General features: G+C 48.6%; 1 protein-coding gene across 8 annotated transcripts in view; it reads left to right on the top strand.

Moving 5' to 3' along the window:
• The window catches only part of LOC144114392 (protein lev-9-like), a 130,750-nt gene that overhangs the window by 92,057 nt on the left and 12,277 nt on the right, over positions 1-26,416 (top strand). For 3 of the 8 annotated variants that reach the window (XM_077648106.1, XM_077648108.1, XM_077648109.1), the window contains 3 exons: positions 5,813-5,944; positions 13,068-13,352; positions 25,837-26,028. The exons of 1 other annotated variant lie outside the window; for it this stretch is intronic. In XM_077648106.1, the coding sequence (XP_077504232.1) occupies positions 5,813-5,944; positions 13,068-13,352; positions 25,837-26,028 (609 nt within the window). The remainder of the gene's footprint in view (positions 1-5,812; positions 5,945-13,067; positions 13,353-25,836; positions 26,029-26,416) is intronic. 4 more of the 8 variants (XM_077648107.1, XM_077648111.1, XM_077648110.1 and 1 more) reach the window with 2 other exon arrangements.

Raw genomic sequence — 26,416 nt, forward strand, 5'->3', positions numbered from 1 at the left:
CAGCGCAAAACTATAACAAATTACTGGTGTTGCAAAAAAGATTTTAAGAATATTTGAGAACTATCAAGGAAAACTATGCGGTCGACCTTCGAGCAGACAAGCTCTTTATTAAACATGTGATGCTTCTTGCCACCCAAATATACTACTACAAGTTATTACAACATAATAATAACAATAATTTGCACAACAGCACAACAGATCTTCTTAAATCGAAGTACACCATGCGCAAACAAAGAAGAATACCCCTCACCAGAACGAACTGTGGAAGACAGAACCACAGCTTTTAAGTTCCTTACTTGCTAAATACCGTAGAGGGCGGGGTTCTATTCCAACAACCCATATTTAAGAAATCTGTGAAAACTTATTTACTAAGCTAACCCGTTTCTTTGTCATAATACCCGCTGTCTGTTATCGTTTCTGGCAAGCCAAAATGTAAACACCTTTTATTGTCCATTATATTCTGTACGCATGTTCAGGTGTGTCCGTATTGTGTATGCAGATGCATAAAGTTCATTGTAGATAGTAATTTTGCATTTATTATATTCATTTGTAATATCATGGTGATTCTTGGTTCTACCACAAATGTATGTGCATGTGTTTAAGCATTGTACCCATTATTTTTGTGACCAGTGTACACTGAATGCCGAATTTTACTATATGGGGCAGGAGCCTCTGTCAGGCCATGTGCCTTTAGCACCTTCTCCATTTTCTCTGTAGAGAAAGAAATGAAATAAATAAATAAATAAATTTGCATAGTTGCATAGTTTCAGAGTTGAAAAAAATCACCGCCGCGTGCTCCGTGTCACAGCAGCCCGGATCGACTCGAGTGCCCAGAAAAGGGGGCTAAATAATCTGGACAGGTCTCTCCCCATCGTCTGCGACATTATTCATCCAAGACCCATTTCCTAGGCGTTGAATCCACTGCGCCCCACAAAAGAAACGGGGGCGCGTTGGCGATGCTGACATATTCGGTTTCTGTCTGGCCCGATGTTCGGCTGCGTTGGAGCGCTCATTCTGCGTGATGAGGGCTCCATTAACACACATCGGTGGCCCAGTAAGGTTGTCCACGGTTTAAACAGTGGGACGTAAGCCTTTTCGTATGCAATGCGACGTTTTCGGTCAAGGTCACTTACGGCTGTAACCATGCAACGGCTATAACGAAGTGATCGCAGGAACCCTTGGATTTATTTATTTATTTATTTATTTATTTATTTATTTATTTATTTATTTATTTATTTATTTATTTATTTATTATTTATTTATTTATTTGGCATTACAAAGAATAAATGCATACAAAATCGGCAGCGGTTTTCTTGTATTTTTCGGCGTCGGTCACTGTAGCGATGAAGGCAGGGAAGAGTTTGCAGTCATTTTCAGTTCGAGGAAGAAATGAATTATACAAATGCTGGTCGACAGTGCGGGATCCTTACCTTGAAGTTGGGATCTATGCGTGTAAATATATAAGTTGTACGAGAAATTGATCTTTAAGAATAGGGTTAGTATAGTAAATCCTGTGGAAAAGGCATCAGCGAAAATATTTATGACGCTGAGAAATAACCTGAAAACCAAGTGTTCATAATAATGCAGGCACGCTTGCTGTTCGAGAGGAACTTGAATCAATACAGCGGATAGCAGCACAGTTTTAGACTTGCACTGAAGTGCATTAAACCGCCACGGTGGCTCAATGGTTATGGTGCTCGGCTGCTGACCCGAAGGACGCGGCTTCGATCCCGGCCACGGCGGTTGAATTTCGACGGAGGCAAAATGCTAGAGGCACGTGTACTGTGCGATATAAGTGCACGTTAAAGAAGCCCAGGTGGTCGAAATTTCAGGAGCCCTTCACTACGGCATTCTTCTTAGCCTGAGTCATTTTGGGACATTAAATCCGATAAACATATACATAAGGTGTTGATTAAATTGAACTGATTAGGATCCCAAATAGAGTACGCATATTCTAGTCTCTGTCTTCTTGATTTCATATTCAAATGAAGCTTGACGGAGCTGTTTACAGGTATGAAATGGGGGCGTAAGAATCCGAGTGTGTGGCCATCCTCGTTAGATACGTAGTTAACGAGCATTTTTCAAGACAGCTTTTGTGTTATGTGAACACCAGATATTTGTGCGATGAAACAGCCGATAACTTCGCGTTATTAGGAAAACAGCGAGAGTTGCTAACGCGAGTGGGCCTACGAATACTCACGCATTTTTATTTAGTAGTGTTAAGTATTATATGCCAGTCGCTGCGTCATGAAGAAATTGTAAGTCAGACTGTAAGCATACTTCATCGCAGAGATTAATAATTAGCGATATAGCACGCAATCATCAGCGAAATGCTTTATATGGGACATAACATTATTAGATAGACCATTGAATGTCAAATTGGAAACAAGAGAGGACCTACCACAGAATTGAGGGAACTAACACCACCCAAAACCAGACGCACACAGCAAAATGGTAAGAAGACAGGACAGAGGCTGGACTGCCAGATGTTTGTTTAATATATCGGGGCTCGAATATATACAGGGCCCTCAGTGACATAGGACCATCGCACAATCACCATATTACTCAGCAACCCGTCGTGGAACAAGTAACAAAAGTCATTCTTTTGTTACTAAGACCGCATTCACCTTCTTTCTTCCGTTCCCTGTCCAGAGCGAGAGAAAGAGAGAGAAACCCTTTAATGGAAAAGGAGGCAATCATTTCAAAAACAGTCATTAACAGTAAAACAACAAAAATAAAAAAAAACACATTTTCCCAGCGTAAAGAAAGAATTTCTGCCCTATGTATCCACGCATTCCAAGAGAGTCAAGAGGGCTGTCGCCTCTCATTTCCTGGAATACGCATTGATTAAGTCTTAAGCTCACATGGTTGAGGGCATTTTTAGTATTCGGCCTGAGAGACTTCAAAAGGGGGGGATTCCCATGCTCCGTCATGTCTGCCGTAGCAGAGATTCTGCTACAAAAAAAGGGAGAAGCACCAGAGCCAAGCCAGGACAAAGGCGACCACAAGTGGTCCCCTATACGCACAGATTGGCGCAGCCTGAAAAATGTTGCGGTCAGCTATGACGTAGTTACCTGTCGGTTTCTCAGCGCCAAGAAAACCGAGTGGACTGGGCGCATGTATCGGGTGAAAGAATAAACCCCAGTGCGAAAAGAGGCATGGCGAAACATTTGTGCACTGCGCAGTTGGTGCTGTGTTGCGTTTGGTTGCGTTGCTTTGCGATCTGTTGTGTTATGTTGTGTTGTGCTATGTTTTGTTGTGTTCTGTTGCGTTGTGTTGTGTTGTAGAACTTGGGAGCACCATAAATCGTTATAAAAGGGAATTGGGTCTCATCTGCCCCTTCACTGTTAAAAGTGAAAATGTGAGCCAATACTTGGTGGTATCGGGATTCTGAGCAGGAGTCGCAATAAGATGGCTCATGAACAACTTGAGGCCTTTCTGATCGCAAAGAAACGCGACGCATGTTGAAATGACTGCTGTGGTACTCTTCGAAGAAAGGAAGGTGCCTTCATGTAGTCTCTCTTATAATCACAAGGCCTTGATAGGAAACATTCACGTTTCCTTTCGAAGAGTGAAATTCATTTCTGCTTGATGTTGGGTTTGTTAGGCGGGGAAAGTGTTCGTTTTCTCTTTTTTCTTGTTTTAGTAACGACTCTGCTTTTGAGTTGATTACCTGCTTTTGCAAAGATTTTCTTCACTGAGTTTAGGCAAAGTAGCTGTGGAGTACCATGGAAGACAGAAGGTGATTGCTGTCTTGGTAATGAAAAAAATTATTTCTTTGACAACGAATGGTTGAGTAGTGCGGTGATTGTGCGATGATCATGTGACTTAGTGCCCTGTATATATTTGACCCCGGATCTTAAATAAGCAGTTCGCAGCCCAGCCTCTTTCCTGCCTTGTTCCCAGTTCCCTGTGCGTATCCTTTTGGCTGGGGTTATTCCCCTTAATGCAATGCAGCAACTAGCCGAACGACGTGTTTTACTAACACAGAACCTTGAAGTACTCCAGATGTTATGGAAATCATAATCATTGACTGGGACATACTGGCTACCGTTAGAATGGAAATATTTGTTCCGGCCTAATACCTGGTGGTAAATATTGAGAGCACTGAGTTTAAATAGCAGCAAGTCATTACAAACAGTGTCAAACGCCTTAGTAAAATTAAGAAAAGAGTCCACAACTATGTTAGCATTTTTTATCGCTAAATACATAATCAGTTGAAGATATGAGGTACGTTTCGCACGAGAAAAATTCTGGATCCTTGTTGATGAATTGGAAAAGTTGCTAGGTTCGTGGAAAGCAACAAGGTGAAATTGAATTATGTGCTCGAGAAGTTTGTAGTTACGCTAGGTACTGAAATGGGCCAAACATTCCCACTGCAATCAGCTTGCATTCATTTGGAATGCAAGAACTGCGTAATAGCTGCACAAACATTTCACGAAGAGTCTGTGACGAGCAGGTAGATGCATGTTTAGAGAACTTCGTTGTTATGTCGTCGATACCTGAGCAAGCTGAAATATCCTTTTTTCATTTAAGCATAATACACCAGTGGAATGAATTATTGTCTCATCCATGGAAAGAGCGTCAAAAGTACAAGGATCAGGGCAAAAGGTCGGCAAAGTGGAAGAAAGACAGAAGGCGAAAAATTCATTCAACACTTTGCAACAGTCACTCTGGTGTATTTATTGGGGGGGGGGGGGGGGTTGCTATCATCGGAGAGATCTATACTGTAATCAGCTTATCCCCGCCGACCAAATTTCAATTTTTTCTCGGAATAGGTATTTCTAAGAAGAGATAGGAGCATGAGCTCATAGAATTATTTCTCTGTCTCGGACACAAAATTTTGTACTAAGTGGTGGCGGTAACGTAAGCGTGCCTGCTTTCGGATGCTTCTGTTGCCTTGGGCCGCCGATATAGCCTTTTCTATCTGTTCAGCAGGCGTCAGAGGCGCGCGTAAACCCACGGAGCATGAGAGCTTGCTATAATGCGTTTCTGAGGGATCAGCTTATTATTTAAAAAATGGAATTTTTCCTATAACAAAGCCCCATTTTTGGCAGCACAGCAAGTTTAGAAACATGAAATGAAGCCAGAGGTTTACGGTTTATAGAGTTAGTCTGTTTTGTAATCACGGATAACTTTGTGACGTTTTGGTAGCAGGAACAGAAGTGTGCAGTTCGAAATAAATGAGGCAATGATCACTTAAACCAGTCATATATCATAAATGCAGGAAACAAGCTGAGGTGTGGTAAAGAGAACGAGATAAAGGGCGCTAGCAGACTGAAGTGTAGATCGTCTAGAGTGAAGACAAGATACTTAAAATGAAAATCCAGGCAAATGTTAATGAAAAAAGAGCCCTCGGATTACCCATCGAATTTCGGAGAAGAGTCATTCAAGTTAATGGCAGCAAAATTAAAATCACTATGAAAAAAGAGGGGACTTCAAGGCAACCGGACATTTAGCTCGTTTAATACACCATGTAGCTCTGAACTAACTTTCATAGAGGTACACGGTGGTCGATAACACACGCGAATATTAAAGTCATGATAACCGAGAGTGACAGTGAGACTATTTCGAACTGTGAGGTCATATCTAAAGTGCAAGAAATCAACTACGTGCGGCGATCAGCACCCTGCCAGCAGTGAGCAAGATACGGTCACAAGGAAAAAACTTGAAGATTCTTTCCCATAAGCTCGTTAAGGCGACGTTCAACTGTGCTTATCTGCCTGAAAAAGGGAAACATATTTAATGATATGACTTTGCTCTTTCCGTTCTGAAGTGGTTGCTTATGCTTGCACAAACTTACTTCTCCTAGTTATCTCGTCAACCCGGATTGGACAAAATTTCATGCGGATGAAATTCTGGCTTGCCCTGGGCAAGTCGGCTACCGTCATCTGCCGTCACGTAACACCGGGCCATTCACGGAATATCACTGTGCGAGGCCAGCGTAAGTATGCGCATCATTTTGCACCTTGCTACACAGTTTGTGAAGAGGACGACAGCTTTGAGAGGACGACGTGCCAAGCAGTCAGTCTTTTGAGCAGAAACGCACGCACCAGGCAACGTGAATCGTCGTAGGCAATACTCGGCGGACGAGATACGGAAGTATGCGTGGCTGGAATGAGGCGACCACAGCTTTCGAAGAACGGGATTATTTAAGCTCAGTGGGAGCGGCTTTTGCCTTGCCGTGAATGTAGTCAGGCTGGTGATGATGATAAATATTAACCCGTAACAGGCGCACTCAAGCAGCGGATCACTGCCGACGTGGCGTCGCAAAGTACGGCGGCACAGATCGCGTGAGGGAAGAAGTGAGAGCTGAGGGGAGCGCGGTGGCTGTGTCATGCCGGGTGGAAAAACCGTGCAGGAGGGGTAGCTCGAGCGCGCAACGACATGCCAAGAGAGCAAAGTGATGTGATGGTTGTTCATTGATTACGCCACTTTAACAAGGGTCAGTGGTGGGTACGTAAGCACCCCCGACAACTGCAGAGATGCGACAGGCTGCGCAGTAGCCCTGCCGTACTGGTTCGGCGGGTTACGATGAGCTCAAAAAAGTCCCAGGCAGGCACGCAGACATGTGGTGGCGACGCATCTTCGTTGCGAGAAGGCGCGCTCAGGTAAGTTTGGAGGAACTCCAGACTTCGTGGACGTGTAATAGCTTAAGGGTGCAGAGTGAGTTCCATTCAGAACGTTTGTTTTCCGGATTTACAAGCAGTCGGCGAAACCGGCTCGGCGAGTACAGGACATGCTGTCTTTCTTCACGTCTAAATGCACTCTTGACACAGGGTCACAAGGTGGGAACGTACTGATTGTGGTCTGTGCACCTCTTTCGCGCGATGCCGAAGTGAGTCTCAAAATGACGTCTTTAAATGATGTCTCGAAATGGTATTTTTTTAGCATTCCAATATACATGAAGTGCGCTAGATTCGCCCGAGAAGGTAACAATAAACCAGAGTTTACCTGCGACATCTAAGCAGAATACATTATACAAACGGCGACAAAATAAGGCGGGGTACGCGAGCTGCCTGAAACAGGCAGAACTGCATCGCCGCGCTTCTAACGGTGCACTTGTGGCCTTGAGTACTTCATGTACGCATGCGCGTCCTTTCGGGCTCGTAGAAGCGTCTGTTTCTTCGCTTCTGGCGGGCAAGTTGTTGATATTCAGCGCTAAACGCGAGGACTCGCTGTTTATTAACCACCATTTCATTGCCGCTATTCGACAAGGCAAGGCGAGCGGTGACGCGTGCGCTGTTCGCTTTGTGGTGAGTAGGTAGTGTTGTGACACTGCCTTCGCCCGGGTTGCCTTATCGTATGAAAAGACAATCTACCCACTTAGCCGACGTCTGGTGAGTCACGGGGCACCGCTTCTACAGAAAAACCCGCTTGTCACCCCCGTGCGAGACATTTCTGCACCTGCGGAGTGCCACAAAAAAGCCACCAGAGCCCATCTCAGACCGGCAGTCACCGAGACCAAGGAACATGGGGGATTTTGTTTTATTTTATATCATGCCGCCGGATTCACGCCGGCGGCATGTGGTTGTTTTAATCTCTCACAGATGAACACCACAAATGAAAAATATTGGAAAAGAAGTGAAATTTTTAAAATTGCAGTCGATTTAGGCAACTAGGCCGAATGCGGATATGAGCGCTAGCATGACGTCAATTGTCGGTTGGAGCTACGACCTACTAGGTGGTGCAAGGCTTCCACCTAATTACCACACCCAATTTCTCCTTCCGTTTAGCTACTGTGAAAGCATCATTCGCATCACGTTCTCCCCCTAACCGCTGCTGCTCATTCCACTTAGCTTGGTGCGCTTAGCAGCGGTGTCGCCTAATTAGCGACCCAGGTTTTCGCCTGGCGACCACCGGCTACACCTTGGCAAGTAAGCCACCCGGTGGATAGGTGCTGTGGCAGGTGTTGCCATCATTGGGACTTGGGTTGCTTTGGTTGGGTTGCGACCCAGGTTGCTCTCCCCGAGCAGCCTCTCACGATAAAATGGGCTGTCGAATTACACGGCTGGCAGGTGAGTAGCCTGCCACAAAACCGGCTTTAGACAGACAGTTAAAACACATAACGCCCAAATGCGAGGAATGGCCACTATAAGTGTTAGCGCACTAACATCTCCTATGCTCCTTGATCTCGGTGACTTGGCTTCAGTCATGTATGTCACAACGAGTCCCTCTTTTCATTTCACTTCTCTCACCTCAGAGCAGCGCACGCCGTGCCGCACTACTTCTGTCCAGGTTAGGTAGACACGTCAACTCCCCCCCCCCCACCCCCACCCCCCCACCCCCCTGCGAGAGCCTGCCGTCACGTGAGCATCCTACGCTGTGGTTTCGTCGAACCAAGCATGGCCTTTCTTCGATAACCAACGTGGTGCTGCCTGGAGGCTCGAGGCGGTTCCAAGAACCACCGCGCTCGCGTCTGATGTTCACGAAGGTCAAGGGGAAAAAAGGAAGTCCCCCCAGCTACAGCTCTGGGATAATTTTCAACGTCACGACCCAAAGGCAACGCCCACGAAGAAGCCCTGCTCATTGGCGGAGAAGGCAGGAACTGCAGACAAAAAGGCTATTTAAGAGCGCCTGACTGCTTCGCCCGTCGTACTTCCCTCATCGTGTCGTTTCATCCTGTACAGCCTTTTTATTTGGTCAATGATGTAATTAGTGTAAATAGATATGTCTTGTTGATTTACTTCTGAGCCTCCCTTTTCTTATCATCCTATTCTGCGGGGTAACCACTGCTGACTCGGCTCACAACAGTAGATAATATAGTATATTGTAGCCAGACTGTCCTATGTTCTACAGCGTCCGCCTTTGTTAATAGATTTCACGCCAGTTTTACAGCGCAGGCCAGCTGAAAATGATAAACGGACCACCCCTGCACCGTCCCGCAGAAGCCGTCGCCACGTCTTGAGAGTTTGCAGTCATGACATCGAGAGTTAGTCAAGCAAATCGAACACATAAGCACTCCCCGCTCCCTCCACTACTCTTCACTCCCCCTACCTGTTATTGCACACCACCCGTCACTCCCTTTACCCCAGTTTTATGGTGCAGATCGTCTGCAGGTAAACAGCCCCCCCCCCCCCCCCCCCCCCCCCCCCCCCGCAAAAAAACCCACTCTCCCCAGCAGAGACCGTGTCTACGTCACACGAATTCCAGACGGCGAGAATTAGTCAAGGACATCGAACACACTACACATCGTCATCTCTCTCCCCCACCACTCTTGAACTAAATCCCGGTTTCTGACATTCCTCCCTTCACTGCCGCTAGTATTTGTCGTCGCTCGCAAGCGGCCATATCTTTTTTTTTTGTTAACCACACGGGACGCATTGCAGTTCATTTTCGCCAGACACGGTCCACTTACTCTGAAGGAATCGCGTTCACGTGTGACAGCGTCAGTAATATATAAGACTATTCGAGAGGAAAAAAAATGATTTTCGCCTTTATGGCTTCTTCTTTTCGGGGCACTCGCTCTCATTTGCAGATAAGACGCTCTTTTTAAGCCCACGTAAACGGCAGTGAGGAGAGGCAATAATGCATGCTGCAACCGTTCGTTGCCGAGACAGGTGAGATGCGTGTTCTGCCTAATCAACACTTTGCAGCGCCAGCTTCGTCGCCCGTCGTGCCCGCCGAACAGCGCGCACAACATGATGGTTAAGAAACAGCCACCCCTCACGCTTAGCATTGCATATCGCCAGCGCGTTCGCCGGAAGCCAGGAAAAAATACGTATGCGAGCAAGGGCAGCATTAGATGGCGCGGCGATGCAGTTTTACCAGTTGTTGCGAGCGGTCACGTGGCCCATATTATTTTGTCGCCGGCTGTGCAACATGCGGAGGCAGATGTTTTTCGCATCAAAATATTTGTAGCAGTGCAATGAAATGAACGTCCTAGAGCCAAATTAGAAGGTATGCAAGCTGTTTCATCGAAGGTGAACAAGAAAAATTATGGGGGACCCTAAGCAATTCTTATGACGTGTAAATGCGAGAGCAATTGTCCCTGGTTCACTGAGTCAATGAACACCTCAATCGCACTGTGAGTAGGAAGTGGCGGCGACCTTTCTTTATCTCAAAACCAGCGAATCGTTTAGACTGCGTTGATTTTGAGGGAAAGAAAGGCGCATAACAGGCTCCTTGGGTAAGTAGACACCTTAGTCGCGCTTTGAGGGTCGTGGCGATGGGGACGCTGGCGGCCTATTGCTCCAGGAGGGGTGAATGGCGTCATTTGCGGGCCGCGTTTCGGCCACGGGTATCTGTCGACGGCGGGGTTTTCGTACAATGAGCCAAGTAACGCACCCGCGTTAATGTTTAATAATAGGCTTTTTTAAAGTGTAGCCATGGCCGCCTGAAGCCTTGTAGTACTAATGTCGGCGGACATCGGAAAACAGGTGAATCGGATTTAGTATAATCATGTCAACTAGCTTCTAGTGGGCAACATTTAAACTATTACATATAGGGACTTGGTAGCAATTGCAGATAGCTGGCTGTAGGCATAATAATGGCCCTACGCCTCTTTAGAATTCCGAAAACGCGAATACCTTCGGCTCTGTGGCTCAAAAAAATTTGGCTTTTGCGCGCGCGTTTCCTTCATAGCGCTTTTTGTCCGATAGCATCGAAGTCTCATCGCAGCAAAAAGCCGGCGTCGACAGTCTGAAAAAATGCCAGGGCGTTACGTGACGCACCACGCGATCAGCGGAGGCGGCGGCAGCCCTGGCAGCTCCGTGGCGGGCAAGGCGGCACCGCGACAGCCGGAAGGGGCGCATGAAGCGTGCAGACGCGTGGACACGGCTCCGCGTATGCAGTTGTCATTGAACCGGAAGCAGGACCGACGGGCGTCATAGGGAATCCCCGCGCTCGTGGACAAGGCTCTGGGCTCTTAATGCTCTGGGCTCTAGGCTCCTAATGTAGAAGGCCACGTGACGCAAGCGTCACGTGGCCTTCTTTCTCCCGTCTGCTCAGCAGCAGCGGGCAGAGGCGGGCACTGCAGCTGCACGGGTAGGAAAAAGCATTGGGGGCCAACGACGTGCAACGCTTGAAGCACGCACGCAAATGCCATTATTTTTGTTAGGCACAGTACCAAAGGTAGAGGCGTTTTTCTAATTCAATAAAGTGATATCGCTCTTACTAACTGCCAGCTACACAGCTCTAATTGAAAACATCAACCGAAATGTTATCGTTAAAAAGTTGACTATTAGAAATTAGTCAAGTGAGTTTTCTGTTTTCGTCCACAAGTACCGTCGCGAGTAAAAAAGATTAGCACTAGTGACGTACCACTGGAGCGGTAGATAGCACCGCTCGGCGCTGCGGTTGCGAACACGCCGATAACAAAAGTGCCAGGTGTGTTCGCAAAGTATGGCGCCGCGCCAGCCGCGAGGTGTTATTTTCACCCCTCCCGTGACGTCACTGTGCTAAATTTTTCTTACTCGCGACAGTACAGGTATTACAATGCCACAGATGTCATCTCTATACCTCGGAAAGCTTATATTTAAATATTCTGGGTCACCTTCACTTAAGCAGCCCATATGATGGCCGCCGCAGTATTAATTTATGGGGCTCCGAGGCACCGTTGCGCTCTCATTGCTGCCGCTTGCTCGCTCCGCACAAAACAACCGCGTTGGTCGGAATCCACCTTTTCAGCCAAATGCTACAACGTTGCTCCCTCCATCTTGCTACCCTCCTATTAGCTTCAGATATCGCGTTTCCTGTGCTGCCGATATGAGTGGCAAACAGTCCGTTTGCGCTCAGACTACATAATGCTAGCGCAAGCGCATACAGAGACGAAGAGAAACATAGCCGACGACATAAAACTGCTAACTTTTAGTCTTTCTGGGTTAAATTTCTGCAGTATGTGTAGATTACGTGTCATACTTTATGGAAACACGAGAAGTGGTTCGAAACGCTCTGAAAAATCTTCTGCAGAGAGTGTATAAATCTCTCAATCTTTACTTTCTCTCCTCATGAACGCCTGAGCCAAACAATACACCTCTACACGCAACTGAGAATCTGCAATCGCACGCGAAAGTAGGCGAGGCCTTCCCGGCTACTCTTTCATGCTCGCGCCCTCCTCTGTCGCATGCTCCTGCGTAATTCTGCTCAGATATGGCCATTGGTTAGATTCTTTCAGGCGCCACGCAGCTACCATGGCGGCGTCCAGTCTGCATGCAGCGACGCTTCGGCGGGTCAGGAAGCTCTGCTCTCCGGGCTTCCCGGCACCAGCAACACCGACCTTTGAGCATGCAAAAGTGACGAGAGGCGAGGGAAAGGCGCGAGGACGCTGACGTTAAAATTTTAACTGCAGATAACTAAGCTTCTATAAAACGCATTAAAGAAATTCGTGCTAAAAAATATTCCTGAAGTTCCGTCCCTTAACATCCCACGAATACCGCACCTTTCCGAGAGCCCCTTTAAACCGGCTCTTAACGCGGAGAAAAGGAGGTTTTACCGAGGAGTAGGATTGCAGCTTCAGGCTCCTCCTTTCGAGCTCTCGCTCCTTTTTTCCGCTCCACAGTGAAACCGACTTTTCCTCGTGTTAAGAGCCGGATTCTCGTTTCCCTTTAACTATACCGATACTGCACATGGCAATGAACGAACATTTTTTTTTCTGTAATTCACACACAGCAGCCCAAGTGTAAACGATCAGCAAAATTTTGATCGCTCGTCAGCATTAGCACAAGGTCTATTGCGTCACACACCGCTCTCATTTCACTGTTGAGTGCAATGCTTCTTTCCAGACAGCGTTAGCAGTGGAGTACTGAGAGCAGATCTGGAATTGAGGCGTATCTTTGTATAATGATGATCTAAATCAAAGCTGCTTTTGTGACGGGCGCGTACAGTGCATCAAAGGGACGAAGACACAAGTAAGGAAGACACAAGAGACACACGAGCGCTGACTTACAGCGGAATTTGTAAGACAGCGCTCGTGTGTCTCTTGTGTCTTCCTTGTGTCCTCGTCCCCTTGGTGCGCTGTACTCTTCCGTCATGACAAACAAGCAGGCCCAAACTGCCGCGTTATTTCTTTATGAGGTTACGTTTCTGAGACCTTTATTTCTTTCTTTTCTTTTTCTCTATTACGCCAGCACAATTTTGGTGTCCCCCCCTCTCAAGCAAGTCTCAAGGCCTGCGAATGGAGCGAAGGACTGCACGCAGCTACCACTTCACATGTATGGAGGGGTACCAAATAGTGGGAGAACCTGACCTGCACTGTCAAAAGCACGGATGGAGCGATCCCATTCCGAAATGCGAGCCCATATCCGGAGCCTCAAATATTAATGGCACCTCGCACCAAACTGAGCAGACTGAGGCCCAGACGGCGCACCCGGCAGGACCATCGGGTGCAACCTTATCGACTCCGGAAAGAACTGGTGAGTGACATGCCAGGCAGCGGTATACGCAGGGGAAAGAAATAACCAAGACCACAAACACCCACATGACTCGCTGTAGCGCACGCCAGTACACGTGACTGAGAGGTGGCCGTGGTAATGATGTTCGCACGCATTACAGGCGCATCCTCTTTAATCAAATGATCTGAGGTGCAAATCGGTGCATAGCTTAGAGGAGACGAAGCGCAAAAGAAACAAATGACAGCACACAGGCGAGGAAAAGCGATGGGACATGCGCATGTGACATCGTTTTTTCCCTGTTTGTGTTCTGTGATTTTTTTTGCGCTTCCTCTCCTCCAGGCTATGCATCCTACACATATTTCGTACGTGGTACACATCGCAGGGTAGAAAAAAATGTCATTTAGTAGTAAGGGCTTGCGTACCAGTTATAGCTGGTTCAAGCCCTAGCTGGTGGGACCGCTATGTGGATTGACTGTGTGAGATTTAACGGCGTGAATAGCAACGTCTGCAAGATTGTTTCGATGAGGCCATCTCGGATGATGGATGCGACGTCAAGTTAAAGAAAACAAATTACCACACCTCGGTCGGCTCATTAGGTTCTGAATGTGCCGCATCGCCGCTTGACGGACGTGGTACTCCGCTTCTTTCTGCAACACTTTTTCCAAAATAAAACAGCTTCCGGAGTCTCGCGGGGTATAGACAAACAACTCGCGAATGCGAATATTTCAAAGCCTGCGCGTCGCTTGAGGTTATAAACATTTTCGTTGATGCCCGGAGAGTAGTTCTCCACTTTTCCAAGCTATTCGCCAGAAGGAATTAGTAGGCGCCGCGCTGCATTCGGTGCTCCTCCGCTCCTAGCTGGTTGGCGACAAGTAACAGAGCGCCTACGGCGGGCGAAAGCGCGAGGTGTATGGGGAGAAACTAATCATCCACAGTTCACAACTTCTGAGCCGGTACAGTACATCCGATTGTTAGTGCAAGATAAAAACGACGCGATGCACGACGCGATGCAGCTTTTCCACATGACGAACCTTGTGATGTGCTTCCTATTTTCACCGAGCGGCGTCACTTCGGAGACCACAAAAATTAACACGTAAGTCATATATATCTGCTCGGAATAATACGAATGCGATCCGAAAGCTGCACCAGCGCATGCATAGACGTTTTCGTCGAGCTCTAACCGAAATTTACGCTTACTCTGCTAAGCTATAAATAAATCAATTTGCTCCTTGTTTTACAATTTACATTCATATGTGCCCATTCTGCTTGATAGGAGTGGCATTTGGTGGGGTATTTGCTGTGTTCGCCAGTTTATGATCGAGGTACAGTGGGAAAATTAAAATAATCTGCGAAATAACACTTCGTTTTAAAACGACACAAGTGAAAAAGTACGCGTCGTGCGTGCTACTTCTACCTGAATCTGGTGCTGCTTCAAACGTCGTGCGTTTAGCGGCACGCTGTGAACGCCGAAGGCGACTGTCGACAGCTCTTGGAGCGAAGCACCACTTCTCGCATGCAGAGCTGAAGGTCAAATCTGTTCCTGAAATGACCTCGAACGGGAAGCGCGCCGCCGCCACAGCTGTGCGCTTCGCAGTCACGTCCGCGGCTACGCCGACCGTCGCTCCAACGGTTCGCTCTTGCCAGTTGTGTCACGTGGTTCACCCGCTGACTAGCTCTTGCTAGATAAAAGGGCAACGCTCACCGCCTAGATAACGCGAGAGGGACAATCGGGGAGGGCTGCTGCTCCTGGCCCTACGGGGCTGGGAACTTGGAGAGCCCGCGCTGCTTGTGGCGGGTGTCCTCTTGCAACCAGGTGTATCTGTTGTTCATGCCGTCGTCGCCCTTGCCGCTTTCGCCATCTGAACGATCGCTGTTGCGAGGCGCGTCTCCTTTCTCTTTCCTCCTCTCTTTGCCCTCGCTCCCCTATTCTCTAACTTCTCTATCCGCATGAGACAGCGGAGGTGGCTCAATATAGAGCCAGTTGGAAGGCCCGTGCAATAACAACAGGGTTATACATAGCACCTAACACCTTCGTCGTGGACACCCTGGATGTTGTGGCTACGTGTATGCACTACTACCAGCACAGAGACTGCCCTATACTACTCTTCGGAGACCAACAAAACTGAGCCTAGTTTCCCATTTAAGATGGAAGAATTCGACTTTGGTCTGCCTCTCGCCTACGACCTTGCGGTGTCAACCACTGAGTGGAACACTGCCTTAGACTTGGTGTTCTACAAGTTTCCGCCTGCAAGTGACCTGGAAATTAAGTTTCCCGAATTGAAACTCTGGGAAACTACTTCGAGCACCATAAGACTGTCTTTACCTTACTTTGCAGAAAAAACCAAGACTTGCCAAGTGTAAACAGTAAAGAATAACTATGTGCTGCAATAAACATGAGCGCAGGCCTAACTGTGTGTAACCTCGTTTATCCGAGCTGCCGCTCCCTGTAACCTGGCTCAGCTGAGTTGAGCCACAGCAATTTTTTGTCTCTTTTTTGCGCGAAGTGATGCTCGCGACGTTGTCCGGGCGATTAGCAACTGAAAATGGCCCCCTGCGTTCAACTTCCCCTCCCAGAAAGCGGAATACCGCGCCTAAACTTAGGCTGAGAGCACGACAGAATATGAACGAGTTGCAGGCGTTACTCGATTCTTTCACTGTTCGTCACGTGACCGGGCAACGATGCAGATTAAGAGACGCGAACTAACTGATTACATTTCAATGCAGAAACAGAATGGTAGCTACGAAGCCGATCCGTCCTCGAACTTGTCTTGCTTGTCGGCCCCTGCCCGTTGCTTTCAGGCCTGACTGCAATAAACTTAAGCAAACTTAAGCCGCTTCCTTTCTTCTGCATTGCGGCTTAGGCAACCGCACCACAATTTATCGGCACGTCGTGAATTATGCCCCCCCCCCCCAAAAAAAAAAAAACAAGCATGGCGAGCCCAATGCGGACGGTCCCGCCTTCCGCCTACACAACGAATGTCACTACTGACGCCAGCGCCACCGCATCTCCTTCACGTCACGGCCCGACGCTTGTCTATAGAGATGTCGGCACCAGTATACAGTACCAGGAGAACTCCCTCACCGGCCGGGTCCCGGTACGCAGCTCTCGCACTCACAACAACCATGTCTGGCTCCAGTGACGGTGAGCTGCGAATTTATCACCCGCGGTGTTCGCTTCCTCCGCCTTCCGAGAAGCGCGATGTCTTCCCTCTGGAATGCCGGTGAAACAAGCTGTGAGGCGGGCGACGCGCCCGCGCAGCCAGGCGAGAATATCGGCCACCGGCAGTGCAGAGCTAGACAGTTTGCATAGAAAAAGATGTTTATTAATTACTTCACAGCCAAAGCAGACCACGCGCTTGAGGAACAGAGGTCCAGCGGTGAGTGTCTTGGAGTTTGGACGGAGCAGCGGCTGTGCACGGCCGCACGTTGAACCTTTCTTCGTTTCCGCACCTGCTCAGCGTTTATGCCCTCACTGAAAGCCACTCACATCCGCGATCGGAATAACAGCTGTACAACAACAATTCCAAGTTGGGCGCCACTGCCAGCAAAAGAACTCAAAGAACGGTACGTTCCCTCCTGTAAAGGCGCGCTCACACTAGCGGGAAGCTTCCCGCGCCGGCACAGCGTCAACGTCGACGCTGCCTCGCAGCTCCTCAGAATGACGCTCACACTGCGCGCGTTTTCTCGCTGCGGTTGTCTTGGAATGTGGAGAGAGGAGGCGCTGAGGGAGGACCCGAACAAGCAGAAAGAGAAGGGAATAGTCACGTGACACTAGAGAAGACTGGAAAGCGTACCCTGCTAGCTCCCCTCCCGTCGCCCTGGCAAAGCAGCCGCCGAGTGCCCGGCCGGCCGGCCGGCCGGCCGGACGCGCGCAGCCTCCGCCGACGGGGTCACTGAACTGGGACCGACGTCACGGTTCACGGTCGGCGCCCATTGGCTGTTCTGGTCACCGGCACGGGAAAAATAGGTACCGAACCCATCGCTCCGCGGGACGGCAGAGCAGGCTGTCCGCGGGAGAAAAACCGGCTTGCGCGGGAAGCGGCACGCGGGAAACGTCCAGCGTTGCGCGTTTTCCCGCTAATGTGAGCGCGCCTTAACACGAATTTCAGCGTCACCTTCGGCGGCACGCAGGGGTGAATGTCCACGCCCACGTCGCCTTGCTTAGATGTGGGGTTCAGATAGATTTAGATATTCGAATATGCAGCAGAGTACCGCGCTGCGCGGTTGCGGCCAGTGTTGCCAGCGCGTTCATCCTTCCATTTGCGATCTCTGCGCCCCCCCCCCCCCCTCCCTGCTGGCGTGCAACTTCCTGCCGAGCATGATGCTTCTTTGTGACTATGCCCATACGTGTACTACATATCGGCGATTTCCACAGCCTAGAAGGCTTGCTTCGAGTAATCCGATATTGCGGCGTTATGGAGGGCTCCTCGTATGGGCAGCCTATATGTTTAATCGCGTTTGCTTTAAATTTCTGAATGAACTGGTGCTTCTTTGTCGACGGTGAAAACCTCGTGTAAGCTACTCTTCTGTTTCTCGAGAATGTGAAAGAGTAAACGAGAGACAAGGGAGAAAACCGCTGTCTGGCGTTTCTAAACAGCCGCCGGGAAAGCGGAGTGGCAGACTGTCCACGCGTGGTTCAGAAAGCATTTAAATCGACATCAACCGGGAAGACTCTTGGGCAACGGTAGAGCTACATACGTCCAATTTTCTGCATTTAGCACTATTGGTAAGTCAAACCCAGCGACTGTCATGGGCTGCTTGAAACGAAGCTGAAGAGTTTCCATTCATCGTAGCTTGAGATTTCATTTCAAAGATCCGCCTTCTTGCGTTTCGAAAATTGTATTTACCACATGCTACTTTCAATATGAATATAATGGTGCAATCGTATGTAAGGCTAGAACAATGAGATCGCCTTTTCCGCGCGCTGTTATCTCGGAGCAATTAACTTCACCTTTTATTCTCAATTTGTAAGCAGTTGATGGAGGGCATGTAATGAATGTGAAGCTACTATAGCGCAATTTTTACAATGGGAGCCATCATAAGCCGACTTCGAGCCTTCGCATGGATGAAGCCCTCCCAAGACCACGGATCTTAGCGGCCAGGAAAGAAAAATTAGACATCGATCGGAGGGGCAACGATTGGAGAAAGAGGGAAGAAGTAGGTGTAGAAAAGGGAGGGACGCTGTTGCCGACAGAGATAGAGAAAGAAGAGGTAAACGCAGTGATGCCGCACACGACTCAATATCGGAGCATCGAATGCAATGGGCCTATGTGACCCTGTCTAATGGGTTCTGCGTTTCTTCTCTCCCTGAGCGGCTACAGCTCGGAAGCGAGGTCCTTGCTGCGGAATTCCCTCAAAAATTCCCTCTGCGTTGGCCGTAGAAACAAAATATCATACAAAAAACCAGCGCGCGTGGATGGCGCAGCAGCTGCCCACTTATTACCCTTTTATTACCAGCCTGAGAGAAAGAGGAAACCAGGACAAACCGAGCTTTTCCAGGCTGAAAATCAATACAAAATAAAGGAAAAGGACCCTCATCGCACTCATGCTCGCGAAACTCGCCTTCCACAAGACCCCCCCTCCGGTTCTCGCCGCCTAACGAGAAGCCGATTGGTGATAGGCAGACCGAGGAACTGCGGATGACGAAGTCCTGGCAGTAGCGAGAGCGGCGCCGGCGGCAATGCGAACCTTCAACTTCCGCAACTGCCGTTTCGGACGAGGTACGTGCTATAGGAAGGCCGCGCAGGAGCGACAGCGTCGGAAGCGTCAGCGCAGAGCTGCGGCCGCTGCCTCTGCCGGCTAACGCCGATCGTTTGGAAAGGCCGTCGCCTTGTTTAGCCGTTAGTTTTTGTTCGATTCCATCCTATCATCCACCGTTCTGACTGACTAATTCCACTCGCAGCGTGGGCATGCGACAATACCGGCGTGCAAAACAAATCAGATTGAAACGGAATCATATCACTCCACCCCACTTGCCATGGATAATAAAGCACCGTACACGCATGCCGTAATAAGGCCTCTCATTAGAGTCGCTCCGGGAACAATCTCTTCTTTCTTGAGATGTGCCCCTCCTTAATGAGTTCACAGCGACTTTGATTAACAAAGGGCGCCCTTATTTACAGAGGCCGCTGTACCCCAGCGAAATCTTTTCTTTTTAAATGTAGGCTTAGTGCGTGACAAGAAGTACGCTCCATGGTTCTGCAAGTTTTCCAAAAAACCGAGGCCCCCTCTTCTCATACCTTCTGTATTGCCGGCACCACAGAAATCGCGAAATGACACTTCATGGCTTTTTAGTTCATTAGCGGGAAAAAAAAATCCATGTAATACGCAACATAAGGCATATAGCAACGAGTCGCAGCCGCACGCGATGCAGCGAAGAGTACCTGACGCTGAGGCACACTGCTAGTTGGCATTGTGAAGATTGACTTGAGCAGGGCGGGAAAAGCTCCCTTAGCCTTACCAGATTGCGTTTTCAGAATGCCAGACTGCTCTCCTGTCTGTGAAGATCTAATACAAGTGGTCAAGGCGGGTATGAAGATCCCTGTCTTCAAATGCGTATATTGCCCGAGGTACGCTGTTCAGCTCTAATCAAGCGCTAGCTTTGTCGACGAAACTCTTGTATGGGTGGTCACGTCACGCGTGCTTACATGGAAATGAGTGCCTTGAAAGCCAGAATAGCTGTTTTCGTCGCTTCTTAGGCTGACCCTCGTATACTGCGCTGACTTACACTTTCCTGACGGTACCAGTTTCTCTTCGTGTGCCACAGCTGCGGAATATGGCATTCCACATGCCGGAGTTCCTGGGGGCGAGCTGTCATATATCTGAGCCGCTTTTCTTATATCGCCGTTCGTTATGCGAGGTTAACAAACATGCCCGCATGTTCTGGTATCATAAAGTGGGCTCGTATCGGGGCACTCCTCGGCTTGGGGCCGTGTTCTGTAATCATCCATTTCCTCTCAATCCCACTTTGTCTAATGCCATTAGTCGCTGCTCAGAACTCACGCTTGCCGCGACAGGCTCACACCCAAGATGCCACCTGCTTGAATTAACGCCTATCGAACCCATATCGCACTCGCCGGCACCGCCGCCTACGAGTGCCAGAGAACGGCGACAAGTCGCCTGACGATCTTTCTCGACGCTAATTCAGCCTCGGAAAAGAAACCGGATCCGGGTGACTCAGCCAGACTGGATGCGGTGGCACCGAAGCGGTGGCAGCGTGGTAGAGTGTCCGCCTCGCATTCGGGAGTTGCTTGACTCGATCCCCAGTGCCGCCGGGCACGCACCGGTTTTGCACCAAGCCGTTGCGTTGACGGGTGAGTGATTCGTTCTACCGTCAAGCAACTCTCAATCCGCCTCGTGCGGTAGAAGCCCACTTGCGACACCGAAGCGGTGGCCATGTGCTGGAGCATCCGCCTCGCATTTGGGAGCAATCAGAATGCTGCTGGTTCATTTGCTGTCCTTTCGGCTCTTGGGCCAGGCTGGCGTAAGGGTTGCAGTGAATTTTATTATATCGCAGTCACCCAGTATAATTCCACACCGTTGGTATGTGCCATGCCAACAGAGGCCGCAACTGTACGGCTTCCGTCGCTCAAGCACCGCTGATGGAAATCACAACGAGCGCGAATTCTCTTTCACACAGTCGGCAGTTTTAGCATAGTGCACGCAGACTTACAGAAAGTGGTAGCGTACGCTTAACAGCGTGCTTCGTTGTGCGCATGCGCCAAGAGCCTTGCCGTACGCTCGCGCTACGTAGGCCACGTCCCAAATTTAGCGTGCTATCTCTTGCGTACGGTAAAATAGCGCTTCCAACATGGCGGCGGGCCTCGAAGCAGGGCTCCTCGCTTCGGAGTAATTCGTCAATTCGTCGCTGTCACTGAGTCTTAGGTACATTCGCAGACCATGCGTGGGGCGCCGGGCTTTCGCTGCTTCGCATCTCTCCTATAACAAAACGTGTGAATGAAAACTGTTTTATTTTTTTATTTTCAGTGACCATTCTACCACTACTAGGCTTAAAAAGGAGCCTCGGTTTGTTGACAAAGATTGCTGCCTTTCTAACAACCAGATAAAGCCACTAGGTAGAAGTTACCGTTGCGTCTCTGTTAGCATGAGCAGAAGCACGTTTAACTAAAGGTGTGGATTGCACAAACAGCGTAATGTCCCACAAAATGCTTGCATTTAAGGTACGTAAGCATGCGTAGGCTATTCCAAAACTGGAGGCCAGCACATCAAATGACTGAGCCACGGCGTTCCATTCATTGCTCAGCAGACAGCACAATTAATATTATCCCTTTGTGACTGCTGTAGATATTAAGATAATGGCTTCTACTTCCGGCAGTATATGGCTTGTCTGAAATATTACGTCTGCGCATACCTTCCTATAAGTCGTTGGAGTTCTCAGACGAAGCGTATGTCAATGTCTTCACGTCTGGCTTCAAAAAAATGTTACTTAGCGGCCTCTTCTGAATTCTTACCTTCCTCCATGAGTTCGGGGTTGTTTATTTTGTTCGCTTTTCTCATGCAGCGGAGTTTGTTTAGTTCGAAGAGCACTTTTTTCGCCATAGCATTGTAAGCAGCGTAGTACATCCCAAATCGGCAATTATGTGTCAGCTATCAGGCTGGTTAACTAATATTGAATAGTTGCCTTTTTAACTATTGCTGGTACGCTCCTTGATTATTGAGAGGCGTGTAGCCCACCGTAAGCAATATCCATATCAGCTTTTATAACTTCGAAAGCGCGGTTACCCTCGGCGCTGTGACCCAACAAATTCGGCCTACATCACGCCAAAATGCATACACTGTCGAGAAGCTTGCAGGCAAAGAAACCTCTCCAGTTGATGTAACTCGTCGAAATAGCCAAAATTTGTTGTTCTACAGCACTGAGGGTAACCGCATTTTCGAAGTTCGAAAAACTGATACGTTTATTACTTACGGTGACCTACACGCCTCTCAATAATTAATAAGCCCAACAGTAATAGATAAAAAGTTTACGTTTGAATATTAATTAAGTAGCCTGCTAGTTAGCACGTCTTAGCTGTATTCTGGCGTGCTATACCGCTAACAACGTTATGCGGAAAAAAGTGCTCTTTTAACTCAAAAAGCCTATTTTTAAAAACTGTGTAAAGTCTTAGGCGAAACACTCACCCGTGACCCGCATCTCACGCCAATTAGTTCCGTCCCAGATTCCTCTGAAAGTAAATAAACAGCTCGCATGTTGAGCTGCAGGAAAAAAACGGCCTGCTTGAGCAAAGGTTCTGAATGTGTACCATTCAGAGAATGCATGCACTTCCGTACATACGTATGCAGTGATATGACTGCCGGGCCAATTGCGCCAAACCGCTCCAAAAGGCAAAGCCTGCTACATGCTGCTGCATTATGACAAAATACGAGTAATCTTCTCCAAGCCTGTGCCAGAAGTCTGTATTTCCTTGAGAATAAAGTCCTCGGGGGCCGCGTGTAATCCTACTTCTGCGTTTGGAGCGGCACTAGCGAAAAACTTAATTTTGCTGGGAATCCTTCAGTCATGCATCCTTTAGCATGTAGATACATGCGGTCGAGCATCATGCATGCTGGCCGGGCTGGTTGTAAGTCGGCATAGTGAAAACTGTAATCAGAGAGTAATTGCCCATTCGTATCCACCCAAGCGCAGTCGTACAGCTACAAAGGGTAGCTTTCCTTTGTAGCCATATATCGGCGCTTGGGTGGATGCGAGTAAATAATTACTCCTTTATTACAAATATAACGCACCTCGGGGGATTCCCCTAAATATTGGATCAACACTGTTTCCACTTCGAGTTATTGATCAATTCTCTCTCGCCCAAGTATATGCAGCCGTGCGCGTTAGCTCAGTTTGTAGAGCGATGCTTAGGTGAAGCGATGGTCCCGGATTCGAATCCCGGGCCAAGACGGCTTTTTCTTCAAAAGTACGAAGTTTCTGCGGAATGTGTATTGTTTTCCTCTGTAGCCGTACGGCTGCGCTTGAGTGGACGCCAATCAGTAATTTCTCCCTTATTACAAATCTCCACGTTGGGGGATCCTTCTAAGCATTGGACTTGTAATGAAAATATGGGGACATTTAGGCTCCACCTTTAAGGGTGTGACGCGCAGACACAGATATTTTTTCCTCTTTCACAATCATTATGTGAACGACTACACGATTTGCATATAGATGCCTGCTTTAACCAAGTCGTACAAACGTGCCCGCGTGGCCTAGCGGTATAGCGTGTCTCACTCCCAACCCAAAGGTCAGGGGGTACAGAGGTGGGTCGGCTGAGTAGCAAGTTGAGAGGGGACGCTGGTAACGTGAGTCGTGTCTACTTCGTGTTATTTATATTAGGGCAAGGAGGAAGACGGCGGCCGACGGCCCGTGCGCTTTGCGCGTTGCTCGCGGTTGCTCCGATCGCTGAAGATCCGATGCGTCACTGGTGTGGCTGGCGCCTCTTTTAACAGTCACCTTTTCGACCAATCGAGATTTTTCGGTGAACAAGGACGGCAACGCCGACGCCGGCTTTGCCGTCGAAACAGGCCTTCCGCGTGCAGGGATTTACTCTGGTCATCCCGTGGCGTGGCGGAAAAAGTGCAGCACACAGGCATTCACAAACGGCGCCGCTTTTCACTCTCAGGTCCTTCATCGGCCGAAGTGGGGAAGCAGCACGCGACCGCGAAGTTCCCACTGGGCGTCGGTTTTGGGGTTCACTTCGCTGCCCCATCAAAAAGAGGCGGTTAATATTAGCAGATTCTCTTTCGTTACCCTATTGAAAAATGTGCACAGGTTTGAATAGGAGACAAATAGGATTATGGCACATTTCGTTTAACATTATAGGATGAAGCTTCCAAAGCGATTCAGCCTTTGAGTGACTCCTTAGTGGAGGGCTCCGTCTAACTACTATTACCCGGGGTTAATTACCGTGCACTTACGTCACACAGTGCATGCAAGTCGTGGTTTCGAACCCGCCCACTACGGTAGCACATCGATGGAGGAAGAATGTGAAAATTTCGCGTACTGTGCATTGTTAGTGCCCGTTAAGAACCCCAGGTGGTCGAAATTATCCGGAGTCCTCCACTATGGCGTCCCTCATAGACTGAGCCGCTTTGGGACAGCCATCCTATAAAGCCAAACAAAATGTGGCATAATCCTATTTGCTGACCCGTTCAAACCTATGCACATTTTTCAGTAGGGTAGAGCGAGAGAGAATAAACATTTATTATGTAAAAGGAGACCGGAGCGTATTGTGGGCGGGGTCCTCAGTCCAGGACTCCAGTAGCGTCCGCCAACGCTTTAGCGATGGCGACTAGTGCCCTCTGGTCTTCCAGGGTGCCACTGGCCAGCGTCGCCTCCCACTGGTCCAAAGATGTGCTTAGAGTTTAAAAGGCAGAATTGTAGGGCATCATAAGAAGCATGGATTGGCGTAATAGCTGAAAATATATCGTAATTCTGAACTTGCACTTCTTTATTTAAAAAACTTGCACGCCCTGCCAAAGGCGCATAAAACTATTCAGTGATGCGAAATCAAGCTCTCTAGTGAGCGCTGGTACCTACACCATGGCTGTGACTGTGGCTGCGTCAACATGGTGCGCTCATACAAAGGCACAACCAATGCCAAGTGCAGGAGTCTAAATTGATCCCGGTACTACGTAAACCTTGCATTCCTGCTTTGTAAAGTCTTATAAATAAAACTGCCTTTGCGAAAACGAAAACAGCATCCCTGGTGGCTTTCTTGGATGTTCTGCTGATTTCCAGCTGTAATATTTTCGCCTGTTTTCAGCGACTCAAATGGACATCGTTCCATCAACCTTTTCGTTAAATATGTGCATTCGTAAAAAAAGCAATCCTACTTGAACGAAGCGACTGTCAACAAGTGCGAGGCTGTCCTGTGAACTGCAATAAGCAATGAGCAAATTATTCTTTCTTTCCACCACCACGGTGGATCAGTGGTCATGGTGCTCGGCTATTGACCCGAAAGATGCTGGTCCGATCCCGGCCGCAGCGGTCGCATTTCGATGGAGGCTGAATGCTAGAGGCCCGTGTATTGTGCAACGTCAGTGCTTGTTAAGGAACCCCAGGTGGTATAAATTATCAGCAGTCCTCCACTACAGCGTCCCTCATAGCGTGACTCGCTTTCAAATCAAATCAACCAGGGTACCGCCCTGGAACCGGAACCAACCGAGGATCGGAACCGCACCAGTATTTTGCCCGGAATCGGAATCTAACCAAACCCGTCTTTCTCCGGAATCTTGGAAAAAAGAACGTCTTTTTTTTCTATTTTCACCGCGACGGCCAAATAGCGCCTGACAGAGCCAGCGCCTGATAGCGCAGTGATGCCTGGCCACGTCTGACAACAAAAATAGGGTTGTCTCTGCACTCAGTGGCGGCGCTTGCGGGACGCTACTGCGGGTGCTAAGTCAATCAGAAGGTCTAAAGACTGCGCCGGTCACCTGCGCTAGGGCGAGGAAAGTTGAGGCTACACGTTTGTAGGTTTTCTCAGCAGTCTTCGCTTTTTTTTTTCAGAAAAGTACTGCTTGGCGGAAAAGTTTTTGGAAATCGCCCCTCCTGGGTTAGTCATTGCTCTGAACGAGACTCAAGTACCGGAAAACAGCACCTTCTGGGCGTTCTGCGACGACGGCTTTACCTTTGTGGGGAATGTGACCGCCGTAACCTGCCTCCACGACGGCACTTGGAGCCTTCCGCCGCACATTACATGTAAGCCACTGCAGCTGATTTTGCGCAATATGCCACTTATGGTGCCGCTTATACTCATGCTTTACCGCGCAGTGCCCGCATCCGGGTAGAAGAAGTAAAACTTCATTCAAAATTGGTCAGGTGTACGCAGTCCTAATCCTTTCTCTGCGTTTTAAGCCTCCAAGTCCGCTTGTCAAGAAGGAAGTCGAGTTCGGCACAGATGACTAAATGTCGCTGAAGTTTTGGTTTCATATCATCGCCGTCATGATCAGCTGTATCACGGCCAATGCGTGATAGCGCCTCTACCAGTCATTTCCAATTATCAATTTCCAATTGATCCTGGTGAGTTTAAAAAACATCTATGTATACATTTATTGCCATAGTGATGTTCGAAATGTACAACAGTTTC

The sequence above is a fragment of the Amblyomma americanum genome, chromosome 1 (genome assembly GCF_052857255.1).
Source record: "Amblyomma americanum isolate KBUSLIRL-KWMA chromosome 1, ASM5285725v1, whole genome shotgun sequence".
NCBI classification, from domain to species: Eukaryota; Metazoa; Arthropoda; class Arachnida; order Ixodida; family Ixodidae; genus Amblyomma; species Amblyomma americanum.